General features: G+C 44.6%; 1 protein-coding gene across 1 annotated transcript in view; it reads left to right on the top strand.

Moving 5' to 3' along the window:
* Nucleotides 1-24,485, top strand: part of LOC144797876 (extracellular calcium-sensing receptor-like) — a 121,852-nt gene that overhangs the window by 33,235 nt on the left and 64,132 nt on the right. Inside the window, exon 2 of the mRNA XM_078668678.1 lies at nt 18,195-18,486. Coding sequence (XP_078524804.1) covers nt 18,195-18,486 — 292 coding nt within the window. The remainder of the gene's footprint in view (nt 1-18,194; nt 18,487-24,485) is intronic.

The raw sequence follows: 24,485 nt of genomic DNA, 5'->3' as shown, positions 1-24,485 counted from the left end.
GCTCCTGCGCGGCGTACCTCAGCAGGGGACAGACGCGTCACAGCTCCGGTAAGGGCTTCCGCGAATCAGGAGCATTCAGTCAGGAATCCGAAGCACTGAGCCGGCGGGAAACGCTATGGTTAAGCGTTTCCCCCAGAAGTGCTACAGCGCTCAAAGGTCAACTGCCCAGGACTAGACCGGGACACGACTTCCGCCCGGAAGTGGGTAATCAGGTACTTCTGTGTGTGCTATGGCGAGTGGCCGGGAGCGGTTATCCCCGCGAACTGTGACACTGGAATGCTGATATTAAACTACTTTAGGCTTAGATTGTAAAAGAATGTTGAGAATTTGAGATTCTAATTACAGCACTCCGAACAGTCACAAGTTGTTCAGTCTGGGCTTAAGTATGGAGCCCTCAGCACAGACGCTCTATCTGTCATAGTGATTGAAATTAAGAGAACAGACAATGTTCCAATAGATAACCAGGATCCAAACAATCCAAGATGAATTCAAGTAGAGTCCACTTTAAGTATCTTCAACATTTTTTCTTTATTGATATTCAAATTTCATAAAATAGATTTTCCCAGCATGTACAGCGCCAACACGTGTTTCCTCCCACACAAGGATTTCATCAAGGCACGAGTATCGTGGAAAGATATCTTGTATGTTCACCGGGTTTAGGAGAAAATAAGCTGCAGTCTATACACGACAGATCAATAAGTTTTGGAGATGAGTAAAGATCTGCATACAAATCATCAGAAAATATTTCAGTACAGTAATGGCGTCAACATCAGTTCAAATATGGCGGCGTGACCAAACAATAAGATTAATGATGAATATAAATCTGCATGCGAATCAAGGTGGTTCTCAATGTAGAAATACCAGCCACATCAATTCAGGTACGGTATCATAACCAGCAAGTAAATGCAAGACAGGCTCAGAAATGTTGATCCCAAGTTGCAATCTGGTAAGGTAAATGTACCAACGACCAGCCGCTATTCAGTAAATGTTCATTTTCGCAACCCTGATAAGTTGCTGTCAGCACAATAGCAATCCCGCTTTTGCACAACCAGTAGCCCAGGCTACAGGTTGTGCAAAAAGCGGGATTGCTATTGTGCTGACAGCAACTTATCAGGGTTGCGGAAATGAACATTTACTGAATAGCCCAGGCTACAGGTTGTGCAAAAAGCGGGATTGCTATTGTGCTGACAGCAACTTATCAGGGTTGTGAAAATGAACATTTACTGAATAGCGGCTGGTCGTTGGTACATTTACCTTACCAGATTGCAACTTGGGATCAACATTTCTGAGCCCGTCTTGCATTTACTTGCTGGTTACGATACCGTACCTGAATTGATGTGGCTGGTATTTCTACATTGAGAACCACCTTGATTCGCATGCAGATTTATATTCATCATTAATCTTATTGTTTGGTCACGCCGCCATATATGAAATGATGTTGACGCCATTACTGTACTGAAATATTTTCTGATGATTTGTATGCAGATCTTTACTCATCTCTAAAACTTATTGATCTGTCGTGTATAGACTGCAGCTTATTTTCTACTAACCCGGTGAACATACAAGATATCTATCCACGATACTCGTGCCTTGATGAAGTCCTTGTGTGGGACGAAACACGTGTTGGCGCTGTACATGCTGGGAAAATCTATTTTATGAAATTTGAATATCAATAAAGAAAATTTTTTGAAGATACTTAAAGTGAACTCTACTTGAATTCATCTTGGATTGTTTGGATCCTGGTTATCTATTGGAACATTGTCTGTTCTCTTAATTTCAATCTCTATGACAGATAGAGCGTCTGTGCTGAGGGCTCCATACTTAAGCCCAGACTGAACAAATTGTGACTGTTCGGAGTGCTGTAATTAGAATCTCAAATTCTCAATAGTCTTTGTGGCATTCACTTCTTGTGTATGCATATAGCACCTTTAGGTAGTAGGTGTCTTGAGTTTCTTTAGCACCCTCTATTTATTTAATTATTTTTTGTTGCTCCATATATATCGTGTATTAAGTGCATATATTAATTGTACTATAAAGAATTGTGCGGACGCTTCCTTCGGGAACACTACTACCTAAATTTTGTCTGCATTGTAAGAGAATGTGCTAAAATGCATTTAATGCTGTACATTTGTCAGGGCTAGAGAAAATGAAAAATATGGGTTGTGACTATGAGTGCTTCATGATTTTGTGTGTGCTTTAATATAATTGTGATACATGTGTGATTTCCTTATAACCATGGTGTATTTATATACAGTATACTCATATTTCTATATAGATGTTGTGGTAACACATGCACATACATTCAACTCTTGGGTGCGTCGTGCCCATAATGCTAAAGTTAGCGTGGCAAAAGGCCTTAAGCCTTTTGGGTTTCAATGATCAACATTTAACATGAAAGTATCTGTTTGCATATAGTTTTCCATTTTCTTTGAAGTGTGGATAACTTTTGGTAGATAGTGAAAGGGCCATTGTTTACCATAGTATAAGCATGGTATGAGGTTGCTCTTTGGCTAGCAAAGATATGTTAACGAGGATGGAGACAGGATTCACATAGGAAAGGAAGTGCCCAAGATCAATTGTTGTTCTGAGGGAGCTGGAGAAGAGGAGATGAGGAATGTACAGGGGAAGAGGGAAAGGTACAGGAGCTAAGGACGAATGTTTCCTTGACCATTGTGCTTTAGTTTGTATTGTGTTTAGGAAGAACAGCAGATCCCTTTAGACTGTCCTGAGGTGCAGACCTATCTTGAATATATCTTTGAGAGTGGCTATATGCTAGACACTCTTTCTGGCTGGAGTACCTATACTGAGGTCTCGGGTATGCTGGTACCATTCTTGGATTCCCTGACAACTAGGGTCTTCCGTGCAATAGAATAGTGTAGGATAACTTGATTTAGCAAATATTTTATTCATTATTAGACAAGAGGATCTAAATCTACAATCTAATTTGCAAATCTTGTTCCTTCTAATCTGAATCGCTGCTACTGAGCTTTTGGTATGCTTCATGTTGACTTATTTTGGTGATTCTGTATGTCTATAATAGTCTTTCAAGATTCATTTATATCAGTTTGTTTTTGAGTCTATTATAAATAAAATCTAATCTTCTCCAAGTAGTCTTAGTCTTATTGTGTAACCTAGTGTGTTACACTGTTAATGTAAATTGAGATTGGTGTTTAACTCCCTCGTACCTCTCAAGCTACTACCAAGGTTCATCGATTGAAAAGAGGAATTCCAGTGAAGGGTCAAAGGACTCCATCAACTGTGTTCTGTAGCTTCTCTTCTAGAACTGTTTTCTCAACTGCAGCCTCCCCTGTTTAGTAAGCGTCATTGTATTTCACAAACAGTTGATGAGTAGGGCATGCTGTTATCAATTTTGCAAAAATGCGGAGCGCGCAGAGTTTTTCCCTTGCTCACGCATCTTGTTTTGCTAGTGCTGAACCGAAAGTCGGATTGCGTGCCATTTTGGTAGTTTGTGATTAAAGTTGTCAATTAAAGCAGGGCCAGCCTTAGAACCAACAGTGCTCTGGAATCTTTTAATGACCATCCAGGAGCGGCTCTAGGCTCATGGCAGCCCTGGGCAGGGAGCATAGGTAGGGGGCCCCGGAAGAGGGGGTCCGGGGCCCCCGGAGCTCAGAAAGGTGTTTTAATAAAACGTTGAAGTGGAACAGAGCCGAAGGCTGCCAAATCCCTGCCATCGGCCAACACGCAAATATGTATCCATCCTCAGAGGATTATTATATTAAGGATATATATTGGCGTGGCGGCCCCTGGGGTTTGGCGGCCCTGTGCAGGTGCACAGCTTGCACATGCCCAAGGTCGCCCCTGGACCATCTCATGCTATACAGATTGAGCAAGCCTATTAAATGTGACCAGTCACATCAGAGGAGGAGGTATGGCACAGCGGGGCACGTAAGTACCTTTCAGTTAAGGTCATAACTCAATGAATTGTTGGATACATCTGCAACTCATTTTGATCCGGTCTAAATGACCACCTTCATTCATCGATCTCTTATTAAGTTTAATATGTTTTTTTCTTATGGCATTCCCATTTTGTATGCAGCACTTTTCATTTAGCTTGTTTTTTGATTTTAGAGAAGAACTTTGTAAATTAATTAAATCAAATTAAAGGAAATCAAAAACAAGACATACTCCAATGCCTTCAGGTTTTTTTTCTTTCACTAAGTTGAATTTTTTATTAATAAAAACATTTGTGTACCCATCTGAAATATGTGTTTTTTTCTTAAAAAAACTGATGTGCAGCAGACAAATGTTTACTGCTTGAGATAAATGGTAAATGATATATTATGCTTCACTGGAAACAATCCCTTCACAAATCGAGTCTCAGAAGAAATAATATCAGTGTTAAATACTGTGCCAGGAAATATATTGCTCATCACAATTTCCACGCCAATGTAATCCAAATATTATTAATTTGCACAAAACCAGACTTTTTATCGAATTACTGTAGGTAAAATTTGGAGTTCTCGTAGAATATCTAAGGATCCAAGTAGTACATAAATGTTCTTGGTGTAGACCACTGAGAATAGTGTCAAGGCATCACACAGTTAAGTCAATATGCTGCTTAGGTATATTAGTAGTGTTGGTGCTCGCTTAATCAAGTAATGCTGTAACTGCAGTTAACCCTGTTGTAGTGTAACTTAGGGGCATATTTACAAGGACTTTATCTCTGCTTTTGTGGCTTACAAGCCAAATAAGCGGAGATAAAGCCAGTGCCTTATTTACAAGAGGGTACTAACATGCATAATCGCATGTTAGCACCCTTTTTCACAATGTCTCACTTTGCATCTCCAATGAGATGCAAAGTGGGCATTACTGGGCGTTCCCAAGATGGACTACCGTGCAAATATCGCTGATGTTCACATCGCAATATTTACAAGGCAGCCCACATGATTTTAGCACACATTAGATTTTGGCGAAAACGGACGTTTTTGCCAAAACCTAACGTCTGCTAAATTCCTGACTTAGCCATCCCTAAAATTGGGGGTAGGTTATGCTGGTACGACCCTGTGGGTCGTATCAGCAAGGTTATCGCCCTTTTGCAGGGAACATTGCTGTAAAACCAGCGATGTTCCCTGCAAAAGGGGGCGATGACCTCGCTATCTCTGGAATTTTTATCGCCCTGGAGTAACGTGTTGTTAATAACACGCTACCAGGGCAATAAATATCAGAGATAGCCTGCTGTAATATAGTTATCGCTAAGCACGGCCAGCGATAATTATCGCTGGCCGTTGTTAATATACCCCTTAGTTAATGCTGAAGCCCTGTTGCTCAGTTTCATGTGATGCTGCAGCTCAGTTACTCACACAGATGTGTTCCTGGTGGTGCTGTAACTCAGTTACTGTATGCTGGTGTGTTGCTGCTTTGTTACTCCAGTGGTGCTGCTGTTCGGTCATATGTGAGGCTGAAACACATTTATAAAGTCAACAATTCTTGTTTACCCTTAACGCAGCGCTGCAGTTATTCAAGCAGCACGGATACACAGTTTGGTGAATCTAAGCCTATATGTGTTGCCCGTAGATCACAACTTCCCAGTCCAGTACCAGTGAGATGGATACTATTTGAGTGAAAAGAACAATTAGCTAATGTTCCTGCTTTATTGGTCTACCAGTAACAGCACAGTATATTGCCTTTCTGAATAAACATTTTATAACACTTTAACAGAGTTTCAGTAACTTAAATGAGCAAATGCTCACCAAGCTACAAGTTATGAAAAAAAACTGCTTATTTTTAATCTCATAGGCAAAACCTATTGCATTTTCCAATGTTTGTTTAAAAATAATTAATTTACCAGCAAGACTTTCCCCGACCTTTATGATGTGTTTAAATTAAGTGCATTAAGATGAAAAAAAAATGTTGACAATATAAATATGAGATTGTGAACCTAGAGGAAACGTGGTATCTCAGTAGTTCTGTGGATGGTCCTACAAGGTCTGATGTACAGATGGAGGTATCTTAAGCATGTCACCGGAGGAGGCTACGCCATCGCAGCGGCTGACACATGGTACCTCCGAACTCTAAATCAGGCCCTGCGTGCTTGGTCTTGTGTAGGAAAGTAGAGCCCTAAGCTGCAACACCAAGGCAGGAATCAGACGACATCCTTTTTTTGTATCATAGGGGTGGGCGTAGTTCGCGAAGTAGCGCTACGCGAAGCTACGCAAAGCTACGCGAAGTGCACTTCGCACTACGCGAGCTACTCGTAGCACTACGCGAACTGTGTAATAGCATGTTCGCACTGTGCAAGATGTCGTTTTCAATGATTGCACAGTGCGGACAAGCATCCGGCACTGTGCAATCATTGAAAACGGCATCTTGCACAGTGCGAGTTGTACTTTTCTGCCGCTCGAGTAGATTTTTACTCGAGCTACAGCTTTTTCAACGCGGACTGGTAGTTTCTCATCATGAGCGGTCACGAGCATGCGCAACCACTCGCAATGAGAAACCTGACATTCCTGCGTTGAGAATCTCGCCGAGAGGTTTATTTTCCATGCTCGCGATCAGCAACTTGATGTTGCTGATCGCGAACAAGGAAAAAGTCTCGCATGGATGTCATTTTGCTTGCTCGCATTCGCCAACTTGACTTTGAGGACCGCGAGCAAGCAAAAAATGAACGCTGCACTACGCTACGCTAGGCTACGCATATTCGCTCTGTGCTACATGCAGTTCGCGTAGTGCGAAGTTGCGCAAACTTCGCAAACTACGCGAGCAGAGCGTAGTGCTTTGCCCAGGGTTAATCATAAACACAGGTGACAGTTACACGCAGCTAATATTACCCCACATTACTCGAAAGACACTCCTGAGGCAAAGTAGCCGGGAGCACTTTGAATTTTAAATTTGTGTTGATACTGTGTTTTTACTCTGTTCCTCACTTTAAAGCCTATTTTGCACAAACTTCTTGGTTTCTTCCTGGTCGGCGCAGGGAAGCAGATTGCTTGCTTTCCCCGCCCTGACCCGAGTCTCGCCGCCATTCCCTGCGTGAGGGACACGCCCTCATCGGGTGGCCACGCCCCCCCCTCCCAGGTACCTATAACTGCGCGCTGACGGCAAGCGCCGCTCCCACATTACTCGAAAGACACTCCTGAGGCAAAGTAGCCGGGAGCACTTTGAATTTTAAATTTGTGTTGATACTGTGTTTTTACTCTGTTCCTCACTTTAAAGCCTATTTTGCACAAACTTCTTGGTTTCTTCCTGGTCGGCGCAGGGAAGCAGATTGCTTGCTTTCCCCGCCCTGACCCGAGTCTCGCCGCCATTCCCTGCGTGAGGGACACGCCCTCATCGGGTGGCCACGCCCCCCCCTCCCAGGTACCTATAACTGCGCGCTGACGGCAAGCGCCGCTCCCACATTACTCGAAAGACACTCCTGAGGCAAAGTAGCCGGGAGCACTTTGAATTTTAAATTTGTGTTGATACTGTGTTTTTACTCTGTTCCTCACTTTAAAGCCTATTTTGCACAAACTTCTTGGTTTCTTCCTGGTCGGCGCAGGGAAGCAGATTGCTTGCTTTCCCCGCCCTGACCCGAGTCTCGCCGCCATTCCCTGCGTGAGGGACACGCCCTCATCAGGTGGCCACGCCCCCCCCTCCCAGGTACCTATAACTGCGCGCTGACGGCAAGCGCCGCTCCCACATTACTCGAAAGACACTCCTGAGGCAAAGTAGCCGGGAGCACTTTGAATTTTAAATTTGTGTTGATACTGTGTTTTTACTCTGTTCCTCACTTTAAAGCCTATTTTGCACAAACTTCTTGGTTTCTTCCTGGTCGGCGCAGGGAAGCAGATTGCTTGCTTCCCCCCCCTGACCCGAGTCTCGCCGCCATTCCCTGCGTGAGGGACACGCCCTCATCGGGTGGCCACGCCCCCCCCTCCCAGGTACCTATAACTGCGCGCTGACGGCAAGCGCCGCTCCCACATTACTCGAAAGACACTCCTGAGGCAAAGTAGCCGGGAGCACTTTGAATTTTAAATTTGTGTTGATACTGTGTTTTTACTCTGTTCCTCACTTTAAAGCCTATTTTGCACAAACTTCTTGGTTTCTTCCTGGTCGGCGCAGGGAAGCAGATTGCTTGCTTTCCCCGCCCTGACCCGAGTCTCGCCGCCATTCCCTGCGTGAGGGACACGCCCTCATCGGGTGGCCACGCCCCCCCCTCCCAGGTACCTATAACTGCGCGCTGACGGCAAGCGCCGCTCCCACATTACTCGAAAGACACTCCTGAGGCAAAGTAGCCGGGAGCACTTTGAATTTTAAATTTGTGTTGATACTGTGTTTTTACTCTGTTCCTCACTTTAAAGCCTATTTTGCACAAACTTCTTGGTTTCTTCCTGGTCGGCGCAGGGAAGCAGATTGCTTGCTTTCCCCGCCCTGACCCGAGTCTCGCCGCCATTCCCTGCGTGAGGGACACGCCCTCATCGGGTGGCCACGCCCCCCCCTCCCAGGTACCTATAACTGCGCGCTGACGGCAAGCGCCGCTCCCACATTACTCGAAAGACACTCCTGAGGCAAAGTAGCCGGGAGCACTTTGAATTTTAAATTTGTGTTGATACTGTGTTTTTACTCTGTTCCTCACTTTAAAGCCTATTTTGCACAAACTTCTTGGTTTCTTCCTGGTCGGCGCAGGGAAGCAGATTGCTTGCTTTCCCCGCCCTGACCCGAGTCTCGCCGCCATTCCCTGCGTGAGGGACACGCCCTCATCGGGTGGCCACGCCCCCCCCTCCCACTCCTCACCTTCCTATAAAACATGAGCACCAGCCGGAAGCGCAGCGGACGGGCGCAGCGGGCGCGCCGTCAGCGCGCCGAAGGCGCGCCAAAGGCAAGCCCGTCTGGGCCCGTCCGGGCCCAGACGGCCGTAGGCCTAGCCACTATGCCCGATCTGCTAAAGCGCATCTCATACTCCAGAGACTCACTGCTTGCCTTGAACCCGGGAAAACATCCCCAGTGCAAATACATCCACATGGAGGACACCCCCTATGTAGGATGTAGCATCTGCAATAAATCTGAGGAAGCGGAACGCCACCAAGGACTACGGCTTGGCCTTCTGAATTGCAGATCCTTAGTAAAGCATGCCCACGAAATTAACATCCTCGTCCAAGATTCGCTGCTAGATCTTTTGTTTCTTACGGAAACCTGGCTGACCCCGCACAGTGACTTTGATGTTGCCACTGCTATCCCCCCCGGTTTCCAAATATGCTTTCTAAATAGGCCAATCGGTAGAGGCGGTGGCCTAGCTATAATCTACAAAGATCACCTCAAATGTAGAATCGAGACCGGAACTGCTAAAAACTGCGAGAACTGCCACTTCTCAATTCAGATCACGCCATCCACTTCCCTTTCGGGACTGCTTGTGTATCGTCCTCCAGGCCCTCTAGGCGAATTCACTAGTACACTGATGGACCACATCCTACTGAAGACTATCTCGGTCTCTAACTTTCTCCTCTTAGGGGATTTTAATATGCACTTTCTGGATCCTATGGACAATACCGCAGCAAACTTGCTCGCGGATCTTACCACAGCTGACCTCCTTCTGCAAAACCCCAAAGCAACCCATGAGAAATGTCAACTCCTAGACCCTATCTTTTCCAACATTGGGAACCTGTGTGCCCAGGACCCCACCCCCCTGCCTTGGACAGACCATATGCTGATTCCTATGCACTGGTCACTCGACACGACACCAGCGCCCAAACAAAAAACAAGGGTACAAGCCAGACGTTGGCACAAGTTAGCACCAGAAGAATGGGAGGCCAAACTTCGCGATACCATCACCCCCTTGTCCATGGACCCAAACAGCGCAGATAGAGAATTCATGAATTGGCTACTCCGACCCCTAGATAGCTCCATTCCGCTGACCAGTACGCTAAAACACGTGAAAAGAACCGGCCACTCCCCTTGGTACACACCTGCCCTTACAGCCCTTAAAAAACAATGTAAAAAGACAGAACGCTCGTGGAGGAAAAACAAGTCAACAGAAGAGAAAAGCGCCTACTACCGCTCCATGAAAGCCTACAAACTAGCTTTGCATGACACCAAAAGGACTTATTATGAGGAAAAGATAAAAACTTCCGCCTGCTCATCCAAGGAGACTTTCTCCATTCTCAAAGAACTCCTCCACGTCCCGGAACCCCCACAGAAACCCATGGACCCCAATGAAGCCGAGGAAAAATGCGTCAAGCTGGCCACCTTCTTTGACGACAAAATAAAAAAAATTCTCATTTCCCTCCCACCTCCCAACTCTGACTCCTTGGTGAGAGCCAAAGAGCAGACACCCCCCGACGACAAACCCTCCCTGGAGGCACTTGGCCCAGTCTCAGAAGAAGAAGTGAGAGTCATACTTACCTCAACTAAGAGCGGTGCCCCTAGCGACCCAGTTCCCATACGTTTCGCTAAAAACATCACGCATACTATAGTGCCCCAATTGACAGCCCTGATCAATATCTCACTGGAACAGGGAGAGGTTCCATCTAACTGGAAGGAAGCTGTCGTCAAAGCGCTGCTCAAAAAACCGTCGCTTGACCCCACAGACCTCTCCAACTATAGACCTATCTCACTTCTACCTTGGATAGGTAAAGTCGCCGAAAAGTTGGTAAATAAAAAGCTGTCACACTACCTCGAGTCAAACCATCTTCTCAACGACTCGCAGACAGGCTTTAGACCAGGTCAGGGCACGGACACCGCCCTCCTCGTGGCAGTAGAAAGAACCAGGGAAATCATCGATACAGGAGGATCAGTGGCAGTGGTCCTCCTAGACCTCAGTGCGGCCTTTGACACGGTCAGTCGCCAGGTCCTAATCCACCGTCTTGGGACTGTTGGGGTTAAAGGCAGAGCTCAGAGGTGGCTTGCGTCCTTTCTCTCCCGCCGCTCCTACCAAGTTTGGGAAGGCGAAAGCCGCTCCCCCTCCATCCCCCTCCAGTGTGGCGTGCCTCAGGGCTCCTCCCTGAGCCCCACGTTGTTTAACGTTTACATGGCCCCACTGGAGGGACTCGTCTCACCCTTTGGAGTCACTATCGTCAGCTACGCCGACGATACACAACTGGTGGTGACACTCTCCCACCCCAAGCTTGAGCCCTCCAATCTCCACGACTGCCTTACCAACGTATATCAGTGGATGAGTGACTCTGCTTTGAAGCTAAATGGCTCCAAAACAGAGATTCTGCTCCTTGGACAAAAAACCGCGAACCTCCCCTCTCACATCTGGCCCGCCTGCATGGGCGAACCCCCCACTCCCAAGAAGGAGGTCAAAAGTCTTGGAGTGTGGCTGGAGACTGACCTCACCTTCAGGACCCAGGCTAGAAAGACGGCCGGCACCTGCTACGGTTTACTTAAATCTTGCAGGAAGGTAATTCCACTTCTACCTTTTCAGTCGCGTCTCATGCTGATCCAGGGCTTAATTCTATCGAGGCTGGATTACAGCAATGCTATCTACCTGGGCGCCCCAGAATCCACCCTTCAAACTCTTCAGAAGGTTCAAAATGCCGCCGCCCGACTCCTCACAAACACCCCAGCCAGATCATCTGCCAAGCCTGCGCTCAGGAAGCTGCACTGGCTCCCGATTAGGGAAAGGGTCATTTTTAAGGCCCTCTGCCTTGCTCACAAGACTCTTCATAACACTGGCCCTCCTATACTAAACAACTGGATCACCCCCTATAGACCCACCAGAGCGCTCCGCTCGGAGCACGGAAACCTTATCACGATCCCTAAAGTGAAAAAGGTCCGCACAGGTGGCCGCCGCTTCTCAGTTAACACTGGAAAGAAGTGGAATGCACTCCCCCTGAGCCTTAGGACAGAACCTAACCTCCTTCGGTTCAGAAAAGCACTCAAAACTCTTCTCTTCCCCTAAAACTGTCACTTTCCCGGACTACACCCCCTCGTGAGTAATATGGTTTCAGCGCTGGGATACCCACTGGGTGACTACGCGCTCTACAAATCCCCTAAATAAAATAAATAAATAATATTGACTGTATAAAGAAACCTCAAAATCCTGATGAAATGTTCAACATGACATTGAGGGCCAAAGGTTAAGGGCAGGTTGCTTTTAACCTTGTCGAAGGTAGGCTTTGATAATGTTTAATTTCACCAAACCTCGATAATTGTAGTTTTGTGGCATGTTATGTATGGGTAAATAGAGTGAGGATACAGGATGCAGCTACATATACAGCGAGAGGATGTAGTAGAGGCTGAGGACAAACGCATGGAAGAATAAATGAATCTATACTCTGCAACTCCGATTAAATATAAATGTATGTGATTATTTGTGAATACAAAATTAGGAGCCTCCCAGACAGGGGTTATCCTGGCAACATCCCATAATATTGGAGGTTGCAAAATTCTGAACTGTCCCAAATTTGCACCTTGTATAGTGGGTGTGCTATGGAAAGAAAAAGATTCAGTCAGAGACACATAGGATAGAAAATATTGGCCATATGTACGACAAATTGGCAGAGCGTGTCGTTAGCCTCCTCTGCGTAACTAACACACTCTGCCACTTCAGAAACGCAAGGCTGCAGCATATTTACAAGGATGTGGTGCATCCTTGCGTTTCCCCCTGCGATGGAGGGAAGTTTCACAACTTAGCGCCAACGCAGGAACACTTGCACCAGAGTGCAAGGGTGTCTGTGTGCAGAGGAGGATTGGTTAAGTGTAGGAAGTTGTCCCTTCCTGCACATAACCAATCCTAAAATGCCATTTTATAATTTACATGTGAGCTGCATCATGTAGCACACATGAAAGTTACAAAATGGCATTTTAAAAAGGTTTGTTTATGTACAGGAAGTGACACCTTCCTGTACATAAACAAACCACGCCATTTTGCTTTTTCCATGTGTGCTGCATAAGGCGCCACACATGGAAAAAAGCAAAAACGAGGAGAAATAATGTATTTCTCCTCATTTCGCCACCTTAAGACCAGGGTTTATCTGGTCCTAAATGTGGCGGTGCCTCCTATATACGCTATCCTTGTACATAGGGGACAGCTTCAAATACAATGGGTGTTTCGGTGGAACGCCCACCACAATACCATCTCAATGCCCTTTTCACGCTAAACATAGCGTGACAGGGTGCCTTATATACAAGGCAGCCATAAGCCACGTTAAGTGGCTTAACACTGCCTTGTACATAAGGCAAGGCCACTATCGCCATGGGAATGTCACAAAAAGTGACGTTCCCATAGGGATAGGGGCTTGTACATATGCCCCTATGTCCTACTGAAGGCTATCATGCGGTTGGTAACAGCCTACAGGACTTCATCCCTTTATTCACCAGCTCAGCCCTTCGCCTGAGTGCCCAATTACATGTGCAAAGCTCGACCCTTCCCTTGTTTTGCCCACAAACACCTAAGGCAGCAGCCATAAGTGGTTTTCTATGATAATAGGAAGCAGCCAAAGGTAAGATTAGATTGACTCTCTCTACTGATGGACCTATAACTCTTGACTACCCAGATAAACATTTGGACTTCAAATGGATGTGACTTCCCACTCAGGAATGAACCTGATGATGAACCATGCCACTAACTAATGAGTGAGGGCGCAATGTCCTTTTAAAACCTTTTTACTCACTTTGTTTTACTTTGCCAAATTCATTTTAGATAAGAAGTGTAGGAGAGTAGGATCTGCTAACTATTGTTACCCCCACTTTTTGCTGGTGTTTCCCTGTTTTTCGACTTTAGTCTGGCTGGGGCCCTGCTAGCCAGGACCCCAGCCTAGCTGCTTCCTCTCTAATATGATTGCATGTACTTTAGGTACACTCCAGATTGGTTAATGGGTTACCCTTGTGAGTCCCTGGTATATGGTACATCAGGTACCAAGGGCATAGGTACTCCAGAGGCCTACCAGGGGCTTAAGCATGTATCATGCCACCCCTGTGAAGCCTTTCAAAATGGCACCACAGGTCTGCTACTGCAGCCTGGATAAGGTGGTGCATACACCCCTTACTAAGATATAGGTTACCTATATCTACCTTTAATCACTGACACATAAACCTATAAGTCACTCCTATGGCAGGCCTTATCAATCCTGAAGGCAGAGTGCTTGGTTTTGTGTGAGAGGGTGGCCATGCATGAGCAGGACCCCTCTGCAGCTTTCAAATCTATTCTCTGAGGCTGTTCTGTGATGCAGCCATACTCTTAAGTGCATTATAACATCGCAGTAAATGCTAACTTCGGAATGGCTGCATGGAAACATGTCGTGTTGCCCACACTTTAGAATCCTACCCCCCCTGCTAGTCCTGGCAACAGGGGTAGAATTCCACCCTTTTAGAGGAAGAGACATGTGCACACTGACCTAACCGGTAATAGTTTAAAGTACCCCAGCATCACAAAAAGGATGCTGCAGCCCCTGCTCTGGCGCGAAACTGGACAAAGGGAACGGAGTGTAGCCACCCCCTCCCTAGATCCTCCCATAGGTGGGTCCCCAGAGTATGTCCAACCCCTTAACTTAGTATAAGTATGGGACCCCAGTCCTTAGGACTTCAGATTACACCTCTGCAACATATATCCTGGAACTTCGACATTCTAAATCGACTAGAAGATGGAAGAATCTCTCTTGGGTTCAAGGAGGGACTCCCCTGTTTAAACAGGCACCAAAGAAGCATCTTGCCGGTCTGCATTCCCGAGGCTCCCACCAGACCCCAAAGCATTTGTGACTCAGGACACAGACTTCCAGACTTCTCAGAGGCCGACACGAGATCCCAGCAAAGCTGAGACCCGCAGCCCTCAAGAGTGACATGGGACCGGAACTCCTGGACACGTGTACATTTGCAAGTGCATCAACCTCCCAAGCTTTCCTGAAGTTGTGCATTGGCTACTTGTAGTCCAATCCCCGAGCACCATCTGCACCGAAGATAGTGGGCCTACACTCCACAAGTGTTCCGTGAACCCGCTTCTAGCATTTCTGCTCGAGGTCCCTTCGCGAGCCCTGGTCCGTCAACTGGTGAGTCCCCACGAAGGTAACTCTTCTTTCCTTTGGGCTTCCCTGGTTGCTCCCGATGTGCCCTGACTCCCCACCAAGGGGTGAGCCCATCAGCCCCTCCTGGTCTGCACCGAAGCCAATCTTTGCTTTCTGCATGGGTTGCTGTTGCCAAGTCTGGTTGGGTCCAATCCAGAAACTGACTCTGCAGCACTCGACATGCTTTGTGGGACAGCTCAAATAATAATAATAATAATTCTGAGTTTCTAATGCGCCTGGTTACACTTGCCAGTGTGTCCCCGTGCTATCAAAGGACTGAGAAGCACCCTGAGCAGATAGAAATAGCATAGAGATAGCCCTGCGCCGACAAAAATGAAGGCTAAGGGAACAGGAAAGTTTTCAGCTCCTTCCGGAACACCACCTCCGAGGGCTCCACACGAAGCCTGAGTGGGAGGGTGTTCCATCTCCGTAAGGCTAAGGAGCGGAAGGATCTCCCTCCCATTCTTGCCCTATTGATTCTAGGGACCGAGAGCAGGCCAGCACCCATAGAGCGCAGGAGCCGGGTGGGCTTGTACGGGAGAAGCAGGTTGCACAGAAAGCCTGGACCCTTACCATGAACGATCCTGTGACTGACACGGAGTGCTTTGAACTTGATATGTTCCCTGATGGGGAGCCAATACAATGTCTCCAAGGCCCTTTTTGAGGAGGATCTCCTGGGCAGCTGCAGCAGCAGACGCGCGTCTGCGTTCTGGATATGCTGCAGTATTAGGATGCAACTCGCGTTAGCTCCCAGGTATAGGGCATTCCCATAGTCCAGCCTAGATGTAACCAAGGCATGGACCAGGGCCCTTCTGGCTGATGCTGGGAGAAGGTCGAGTGTCCTTCTCAGACTGCGGAGGATTCAAAAACACGTCCCTGCAAATCCGGCTCCTGATCATCCTGAACACTTTCTGGTCCTCATGGCTGAAGAGTCAAGCTTCACCTTCTTCACCTGAAATCACCCGACATCGTTGAGCATCTACTCATCGCCTTCCTGGTCACTGGCAAGTGACCCAGACTCTGTCCCCTCTGCCTTCAGGTTCTTCACATCTCTGATCCACCCTGGATCCACCCGGACAATTCGTACTTAACAGCCTGCAGCATTTTTCAGCAGCTCTCCATTGAAATCGATGACGAAACCCGACACAAAAACACACCTATGCACCCGGCTTCCCTGGGTGAGGTAACTCGAGTACTCCAGTGCTCCTGTGGGTGTTGACTCTAGAACCTCTTAGTTCTAAAGGGGTTTGCTCCAAGTCCTCTTCTAAGTGTCCTTAATCTTTCAAATTCCATCCGTGACTTTCCCCATAGAAGTTAATGATGATTTGTGGCTGTGTTTAGACACTGCACGCGTCCCCGTGGGTCCCCTGTGTCACTACCTTGGGTGGTTCCTGGTGGCCCCAGCGGTTCTAAAGGCTCTAGGCCTTGTATCTATGTCAGGCATGGTTCTTATACCACTCTCTTTATATATGTTTTGGTACACCCCCTAGGGCTCAATGTATATTGTGCTAATTTACTGTGTGCTAAATAAGTTTACTGAATGTACGTTTGCCTCTAGCCTCATAAAGAGACTAGAGGGATGTGTTTAGAATAAATACATATATTTTATATATATACCTGGTGTGGTTCTCCTTTCATTTGGTCATTCATGAGATTTTAGACTGGTAAAACAAGCTGCTTTACATTCCTTCAAGACTTAGCCTGAAGGCTGCTCTACACAGCTACCACTAGGATAGCTTTCTATATAGGTTGTCTTTAAACCTACCACCAATAAGGGTTGTTTGGACAGGTGCAAGGTGCCCACTAGAATAGTGGACAGCATATGCCAGGCCAACTTCTCACTAGAAGGACCTGTAGAGGGACAATAATGGGAATGTCAGGCAGCCTGGAGAGAGCAGTTCTAATTTTGGTACACTTAACTGTTAGTGCCCCTCCTTTGGGAGGTTTTTTACCATTTGTTTTTTGTTTTTATTAAATGGTTTTAATATTGTAGCATTTTCATCCAAGTGCACTTTTCTTTCAATTTAGCTAATTGTATGTAAATGAACCAAATTAAAAAAATGTGCCTCTTAATATCACTTTCAAAAGAAAAAATATTTGTTTTAAAAAACCGTTCCCGGGGACCCACTGCATGTGCCGAGACATTCTGTTTATATCAGAGAAAATCCCATGACAGACAAATCATGGTCATTTCTCCTCTCCAGAACATATATATATAAGAGCAGCAGAGCATCTGAATCCAAGATAGTATGACTGATTGTGTTCTGCCTTAGAATGATTCTGTGAGACCACTAGTTTACCTTACTCCAGAAGCAAACCAATCATCAGCACTATTAAATGTCAGGTCTGAGTTTAGCAGTTCCTGGATCTTCCACAAACCCATGGACTTTCCTCTAATTGCAACCAGCTGGAGGGGGCCCATGCTGACAGGTGTGCACTGCATCTAATGGTACTGAATCAGTCCTGGAGTTCAAGGATCCTTATCTAGTGCAGTTGTCATTTTCCTAAGTCTCTTTGAACTTGGTTTCTGAATGGCAGGAACATTTTCCAAAGTCCATGGTGAACATCTTTTCAGCCCTTTTAGCCTGCCCCAAATCAGGACTACGGGGAGCGATGCAGTCCATAGATGCTACAGGTAAGACAGCCCTGGAATTCCATTATGCTATTTGTTAAATACAGTTGTATTTTTTTATTTAATTTAAATCTCTTTTTTTCTGAAGGGAAGGCTTGTGAACAGTAGGCTTTGGAAATATTAAGCCATGACAATATAAGAAATCACTGATCTCTCAGTCTGAGTGAAGTCTAATTTGACTGATGCTCTTTAACAACCCAGAAACAACCCAGGGGGAAACATAGTCTAAGCAATGTGTAGAGGTCTTTCTAATCTCTAATTTACATTGAAGAGGTAGGAACACTCATGATTTAGTGACAATTGGGCTTTAGCTAGGCATATTAAATGTTGTTTCAGTAATACAGATAGTAGAAATGTGAGGGATTCTTCTGCCTGAAGTTGAAACTAAAACGTTTCAAGTAAATTGAATATCATGAAATTAGAAAATAACTAATGTAATGTTTAGTATATTTCACTACAATAGATCCACTAAAAAAAGAAGTATAAAACTCAATTAATGAAGCCACAAAATAAATCAATTTCCTTTTCCCTTGTTAATTGCTATTCGCTAATTGATGGCAAGATGCCATTAAAAAAATGGATTATGTATGTGTCTCAATTGAGACTGTCTTTGTCTCTTCCAGTTTTGGATTGCAGAATTACCAGTTGGTACAGGCTATGGTATTTGCGATTAAAGAAATTAACAACAGTCCAACTCTGTTACCCAACATCACTCTGGGATTCCAGATCTACGACTCATGTGCAACGTTCAAGCAATCACTCAAGGGAACCCTATGGATGCTTTCAGGACAAGAGTTGTCAACTCCAAACTACCAGTGTGGCAGAAGCTTAGCACCAGCGGCCATCATAGGGGATTCTGGATCCACACGCTCGATTGTTCTTGCGCTCATCCTGGGTCTATATAGACACCCCCAGGTAAGACAACAACACTAATATTGACCAGTAAGACGGGAGCAATACTAACTCATAAATGTTGACTACAACACAAAGGGGCATATTTACAGAGAATTGGTGTAGGGCAACGCGGCAAGTTATTTTGCTGCGCTGCACTCAGGGCCGGACTGGCCATAGCGGGCACCGGGCAATCCCCCGGTACCGCAAGGGTGGGGGCCGGTTTTGGGCCCCTGGGGGCCGTTTTTGTTACAGGGCCGATTTTGCAGCCTAGCTGCAAAATCGGCCCTGTACCAAAATTGTCCGAAACCCGGCCCCGGCAAAGAGCTCGGCGGCAGCTCCAACCCTCTCCCCCTCCTCCCCCCTCCAGTGGGGAGGGGGGCCAGCCGAGCACTTTGCCAGGGCTGGTTGTGGTTCGCAGTCCGGCCCTGGCTGCACTACACTAATTCGAAAGGGCAGGAATGCACCATATTTACAAGTAAGTAAACTTTTATTGTTTGGTTAATTAAAATCATAAAAATATTACATATAACATTTGAAATATATAAGTATAAATCCATACAGTACAAATAACCTTCCTGATATGACAGTTAAAAGAAATTTAAAAAAGTTAAAATTACAATTAAATGTGGTACGGATGTTCCATTTGCGATATTGATTGTGCTGGGGGGGGGGGGGGGGGGTAGTCTAGGCCATGTTTTCAGGGCAAGTTCACAAAGCTTTAAAAACTTTTAACAGCTTACAATTCAGTTGGGGATCCAATGGGTTGAGGCACTGAATGATGACAGATTTGCACGTCCTGATCTTTCTCGATCTGAAAACCGGCCTCAATGAGGTGAAGTGTGCTTGACAGAAGTATGAACAATTACAAATTAGATGGATAAAGTCCTCTTTTTTTGTCCACGGAATCTGCATACTATGGGACTGTTGTATTTCCAACTAGGTTGGATCACGATTGTTGGTAGCTCACTGAATTAAAGTGCCATCAGTCGTTTCTTTAAAAATACAGAAAATGTAAGGTTTAGGTAAGTTGCTTGTTTTAGAGAGTCATAGGTGTTGATTATCATCCATGCATGTGTACACTGGCTAAACATATTTTTATCTTCTACCAGCGATTGAAGTCTTGTAATTTTGTTGGTAATATGTCTAAAAGCTGAGAAAGACATGTTTTTTACATACAGATCTCCCGTCTTGGTGGTTGGGAGAGGTTTGTATAGATATTTATTGTATGAGGATTTGTTTTCTTTTTCCACTTCTGTCCAAAGTGCTTTAGTGATTAGTGAGCGTTCTAGGTTAAGTTTTATTTTGTTGCAGCTTTTCATGGTGGAGATCATCCTTCCTAATGATTTGTTAATTAGTCCAAATTCCAGCCATACCTGTGCTGGTGAAGCTCTTTTTGGTAGCTGGAAGGTTGGTTTACAGGTGGTAACAAGTAGCTTGTTTACAAGTGTTGAGGCTTTTCCATATTGGGTGACACTACCATATGAAAGTGTTGGCAAGAGCCTTGCAGCTTTCATGGAGAGCAGTGGTTTAAAAGACGGGCATTCAAGGTTTTTTTGCAAGTGTGCTAAAGGCCAATGCTAGTGCACCAGCCCTTTTTTCATGCATTTCCGATGTTCTAGTTGATCGAATCTATTATCTAGGTAGACTCCTAAACAATAGTATCCTAAGTATTTCTAACTTGGGACTTCCGCCAGCATCTTACCGTTCAGCCTGATCAGTTTTGGATCAGCATGGTTTTAGACTTATTGTGCAGATTTCCAGTTTATTGATTGTGACATAATCCTGCATTTCTGTTAGCGGCCTCTGGAGGCCGACTTGTGTTAGGCTCATTAATACCACATCATCGGCATATGAAATATGTGACAAGGTTAATGAGCCCCGTCAGGGCGGATGAGAATTTGTCCAGTTGAGCATTTGTGCTAAATCAGACATGAACAGGTTAAAAAGATGGGGAGAAAGCATGAATCCTTGTTTCAAACAACTATTAGTTAGGATCTTTCTTGAGACCCTAGTGTCATCGCCCAATTTGACTCTTACCCAGGTGTAGCTATAGAGTAGCATTATTCCTCACAATATGTTTTCTGGGATATTCCAAACCGATTTTTCTACAGCTTGTGTTGGTCTACTTAGTCAAAGGCTGCCTTTAGATCTATGTAGCAAAGGTGTCATCTTTATGGTTCACTTTTCCATGGTGATTTGTGAGACTGTTAACATGTGTATTGTTGTTCCGTCCCTTTCCTAAATCTGGGATCAGGTTTAGCTTATCTGACCACTTGGTCAAGTCTACCAGGATCATTGATGCATAGTATTTTGCTTTGACATTGAGTATTGTGATGAGTCTGTAATTTGTCGGGTTTGTTTGGTCTCCCTCTTTATAAATTGGGTTTATTATTGAACCTAGCTAGCTAGGTGGAGTGCTGCCTATTAGTTCTACTTAATTGAATAATGTAGAGAGATTAGCCCCCCAAACTTGTGCATCTCCTTTGAAGATGGATTGGGGCATGCCATTTGGTCCAGGTGCCCCTTCGCTTTTTCCTCTCTTTATTGTGTTGATGGTGTCTTCAATGAAAAATTTGTAAATGTGGACTTTTTCTATGAGAGAAGGGGTTTTCTCACTGAGCCTGATGTTGCTTTTGTCATTATTCATGTATCATTTCCATTATTAGGTGGTTGTTCAGTTTGCAGCGATGGCGATGATTTTGACAGAATCCTCCCTTCAAATGTTCTGGTCACGAACTCTGCCCAGACTTCCTTTTGAACGCTCGAGGTATTTAGAATTTTCATTGGCCTGCTCAGATTGTTTACTAAGCCCCAGAAAACACAAATATTGGTTTGTTCAGCATTGAATACTAATTTTGTCCAGTTTGCTTCGTACTGTGTTATTTTTTTCTTCCCAGTGTAGTTTTTTTGTACTCCTTTCACAGCTGGCTTACTTTTTCCCTTCTAGTTGATCTGTGTCTGTGGTTTTGGTGTTCCTGACGGCCTTTCTTAATTCTTGTTTAATGTTTTCATTTTACATGAATGAGCATTATTTTCCTTCCCTGTTATTGCAGTTGGTTATTGATAGGGCCGTAATCATGCAATTTAGCTCTTGTAGTTATGCATTGGTCCATCTCAGGAGTTTTAAGTTTGTTGTGTTTACGGTTGTGAATACGTTGCCTTCCAGTACCAGAATGTTCATATGTCTTGTGGAGTTTATCCCAAAATATATATGCTGGTGGCTATGATCACTCAGAGTCGAAAAGTTGATTGAAAATTGAACTAAGTGAGGCATCAGAGATAGCAAGATGATTGTATAGTCCAGTATTGATTGGGCACTAGTTCTTTGGAATGGGAATTTTGGGGAGAATCCTCCATTGTTCCCCATTAATAACCCACCTTCCCAGATACTCTAACATTGTCACAAATGCTCAGCCTGTACGATCTGGACAGTATGTCAAATGTAGGTATTCCGATGGCACGTCAGAGTATATGTTGTCTGACATCAGTTTTTCAACCTCATCCGGTGTGTGGATCAGATTGGCATTAAAGTCGCCTGTTAGGATTATGTCCCAGAGAGGATACACATTTCTTACCTCTGTTTTTAGTACAAGTTTAGTGTTTTTTCCTTGTTGGAACATGGGTGTATGTATACATTGATCAGTAGTGCTGTTCTAAATTTGCAGTTCATCCTTTTCATGAGTTTAATTGATTGCAGGCTAGGATCTGGAGATTTGAGTAATTTGGATTTGATGTAGAGTGATGTAGACACATAGACTGCCAATCCTCATTTTGGGCTGCCATTGCCCTGCTTTATTTTTTGCTTCTACGAAGTAGTGAATGTAACCTTCCAAAGGCAAGTTAAAAAAGGCCCATGTCTCTTGGAATACTATGCTAATATATCATATACTTCTCAATCTTGGGACAGTGTGGCGACCTCTAACAATTATTTTGCTCCCGCTATGTTTCATGAGAAAGAGATGTAGATCGTCTTTCTTCGTCTTCCTTTGTGTGATCTCCCTGGGTCATTCTACCTTGTGCGCGTTTAGTGTAGTGGCAAGCCAGTTTCACTGTGTTTGGTTAGAGTCAGTTTGCATGTCAAAGTTACTCTTCTTTGGAGCTGGGTTTGGGCTACTTCCCCGCGTGTTCTTCAGGACCGAGTAGACCTGAGTTTTTCCCAGTAGTTTTGTTGGGGGTTGTGGTTTTTGGTGGTGAGCTTCTACCATTTGGGGTTGGAGGTAGCACTTCTTCATTTGTTTTGTTAGTTTTAGGCCCCAAATTTCAAAATATTGTTTGTGGTTCAATATCAGTTGTACTATGTCTTTAGTCTGTCATGTAGTTAAAGTGTGTTCTGGCCATTTAACGTCCTTGTTGGGTAAGAATTTCACTGATAACAAATCTATAAATTCTATGTGTGTCAGTCCTGGAATTTTGGCTGTCAATTTTAATATTTTCCCCCTTTTAAGAATGTCATTTTGGCCTCGTGAGATATATAGTGGGTTGAAGATGATTTGTTATTTGTCCTTGTTGTTTGGGGGGGTGTTCCTGATCAGGTGAGTGCACCAGACGCTTTCTAGTGAAGTTTGTTTTTGATGAGTTTGTATCACCTCTCAAAGATTTGTTTGTGGCGTAGATCTGTTTGCGTTCTTTCTCCTGGGGTGGAGTTTAGGCTGACCTTGTGATTTTTTGTCTGTTTAATTCCTGGTCACCACAGGCAATCTCCATATAGCTGTATGTTGGGGGTTTTATTGGCCGGACGTACTGAGTGGTTGTCTTGGGTGTTGCTTAATATTATATCTTCCCTGCTTCTGAAGCAATTACCTAAACCACCGCAGTGGTTGGCACAGTTTTGTGAGTTTTGATGTTGCATTTTTGGATTAGATTGTATTCCACAGCTGGGTGCCTTTTTGCTTATTAATAGTCGTGTTTCTTTCATTGCCACTTTTCAGTCATCAATGGTATTGCCTGTTGTTGTTGTACTGTCCAATGTTCTTTTTGACAGAGATTGTGATGTGGGGCTGTTTATACATGATTTTTCTAAAACATCTGCTTCCTCCATACCTCACTTGGCTGTTTCCACACCATCTACTATGCTGTCATCTTGTGCGTCAAGCGAGCTAAGTTCCGCTATATTATTTTGAGTTTTTTTTAAAAATGGGATATTTTCTTAATCCATTCTGGTTTGTTACTTGACTTATTCCTTTCCTCATTTTCCTGCCACTTTTCCTTTGCCTTGTCTTTTTTGGGTCATGTGTGTGTTTACACCTGTTGTTAACGAGTGTTCATCATTCGTATGTGCTGTATTCAATTGTTTTTACTGCAATGGATTTTTATTACTCCTTCTGTGGGTACATATGATTGGTTGGATTTCCATTTCCTTGTATTTCCTACCTCACAGGGTTCGTATAATTTCTTTTTACCGGTTTTCATTGTCTTTATTGTCCTTTTGTGGTTGGCAGTTGTTGGCCATTGAAATGTTCACTAGGTGTGCTTTTTGCTCACTAGGTGTGCTTTTTAATACTTCTTATTTCTTCTAAAATGTCTCGTAGGGAACTTAGCTGATCTTTGATTTGCCCACAGTGGCAAGTTGCTTGTTTTGAGGCGTGAGTCGCTTGTACCTTTGTTACTAAGTTGGTGAGTTTTTCAAGTTTGGTGTTAATTCCTGAAATGTGCTTACCACTATACTTATTAGGTCTATTTGTAGATCTAGTTTGTCTGATTGCATTACCATTCCCCTTGTTGAGGCTTGAAGGGTATGTAATAATGAAATGAAGAGGCCAGGCTAGCTGAACATGTGTTCTGCTAAGTGCTTTCCTTCTTTTCTTGCTTTTTTCTAGTACTATCATTTTGCTTTAAGTTAGTTGTTTCCATATATGGGTGTTAGGGCTCCATCTCAGGGTAAATCAATATTTGGGCAGGTATGCTAGAGATGGGTCAAATATTGAGTGATACCATATCAACCTTTGTTGATGCTGTGTCCTCGATTGAAATTGCCAGTCTTTTGGTTACATATTCATGAATGATCGTTTTTTCGTTCACTG

This window comes from Lissotriton helveticus, chromosome 12, assembly GCF_964261635.1.
Source record: "Lissotriton helveticus chromosome 12, aLisHel1.1, whole genome shotgun sequence".
Lineage (NCBI taxonomy): Eukaryota > Metazoa > Chordata > Amphibia > Caudata > Salamandridae > Lissotriton > Lissotriton helveticus.
This window is presented reverse-complemented; position numbering and strand designations above follow the sequence as displayed.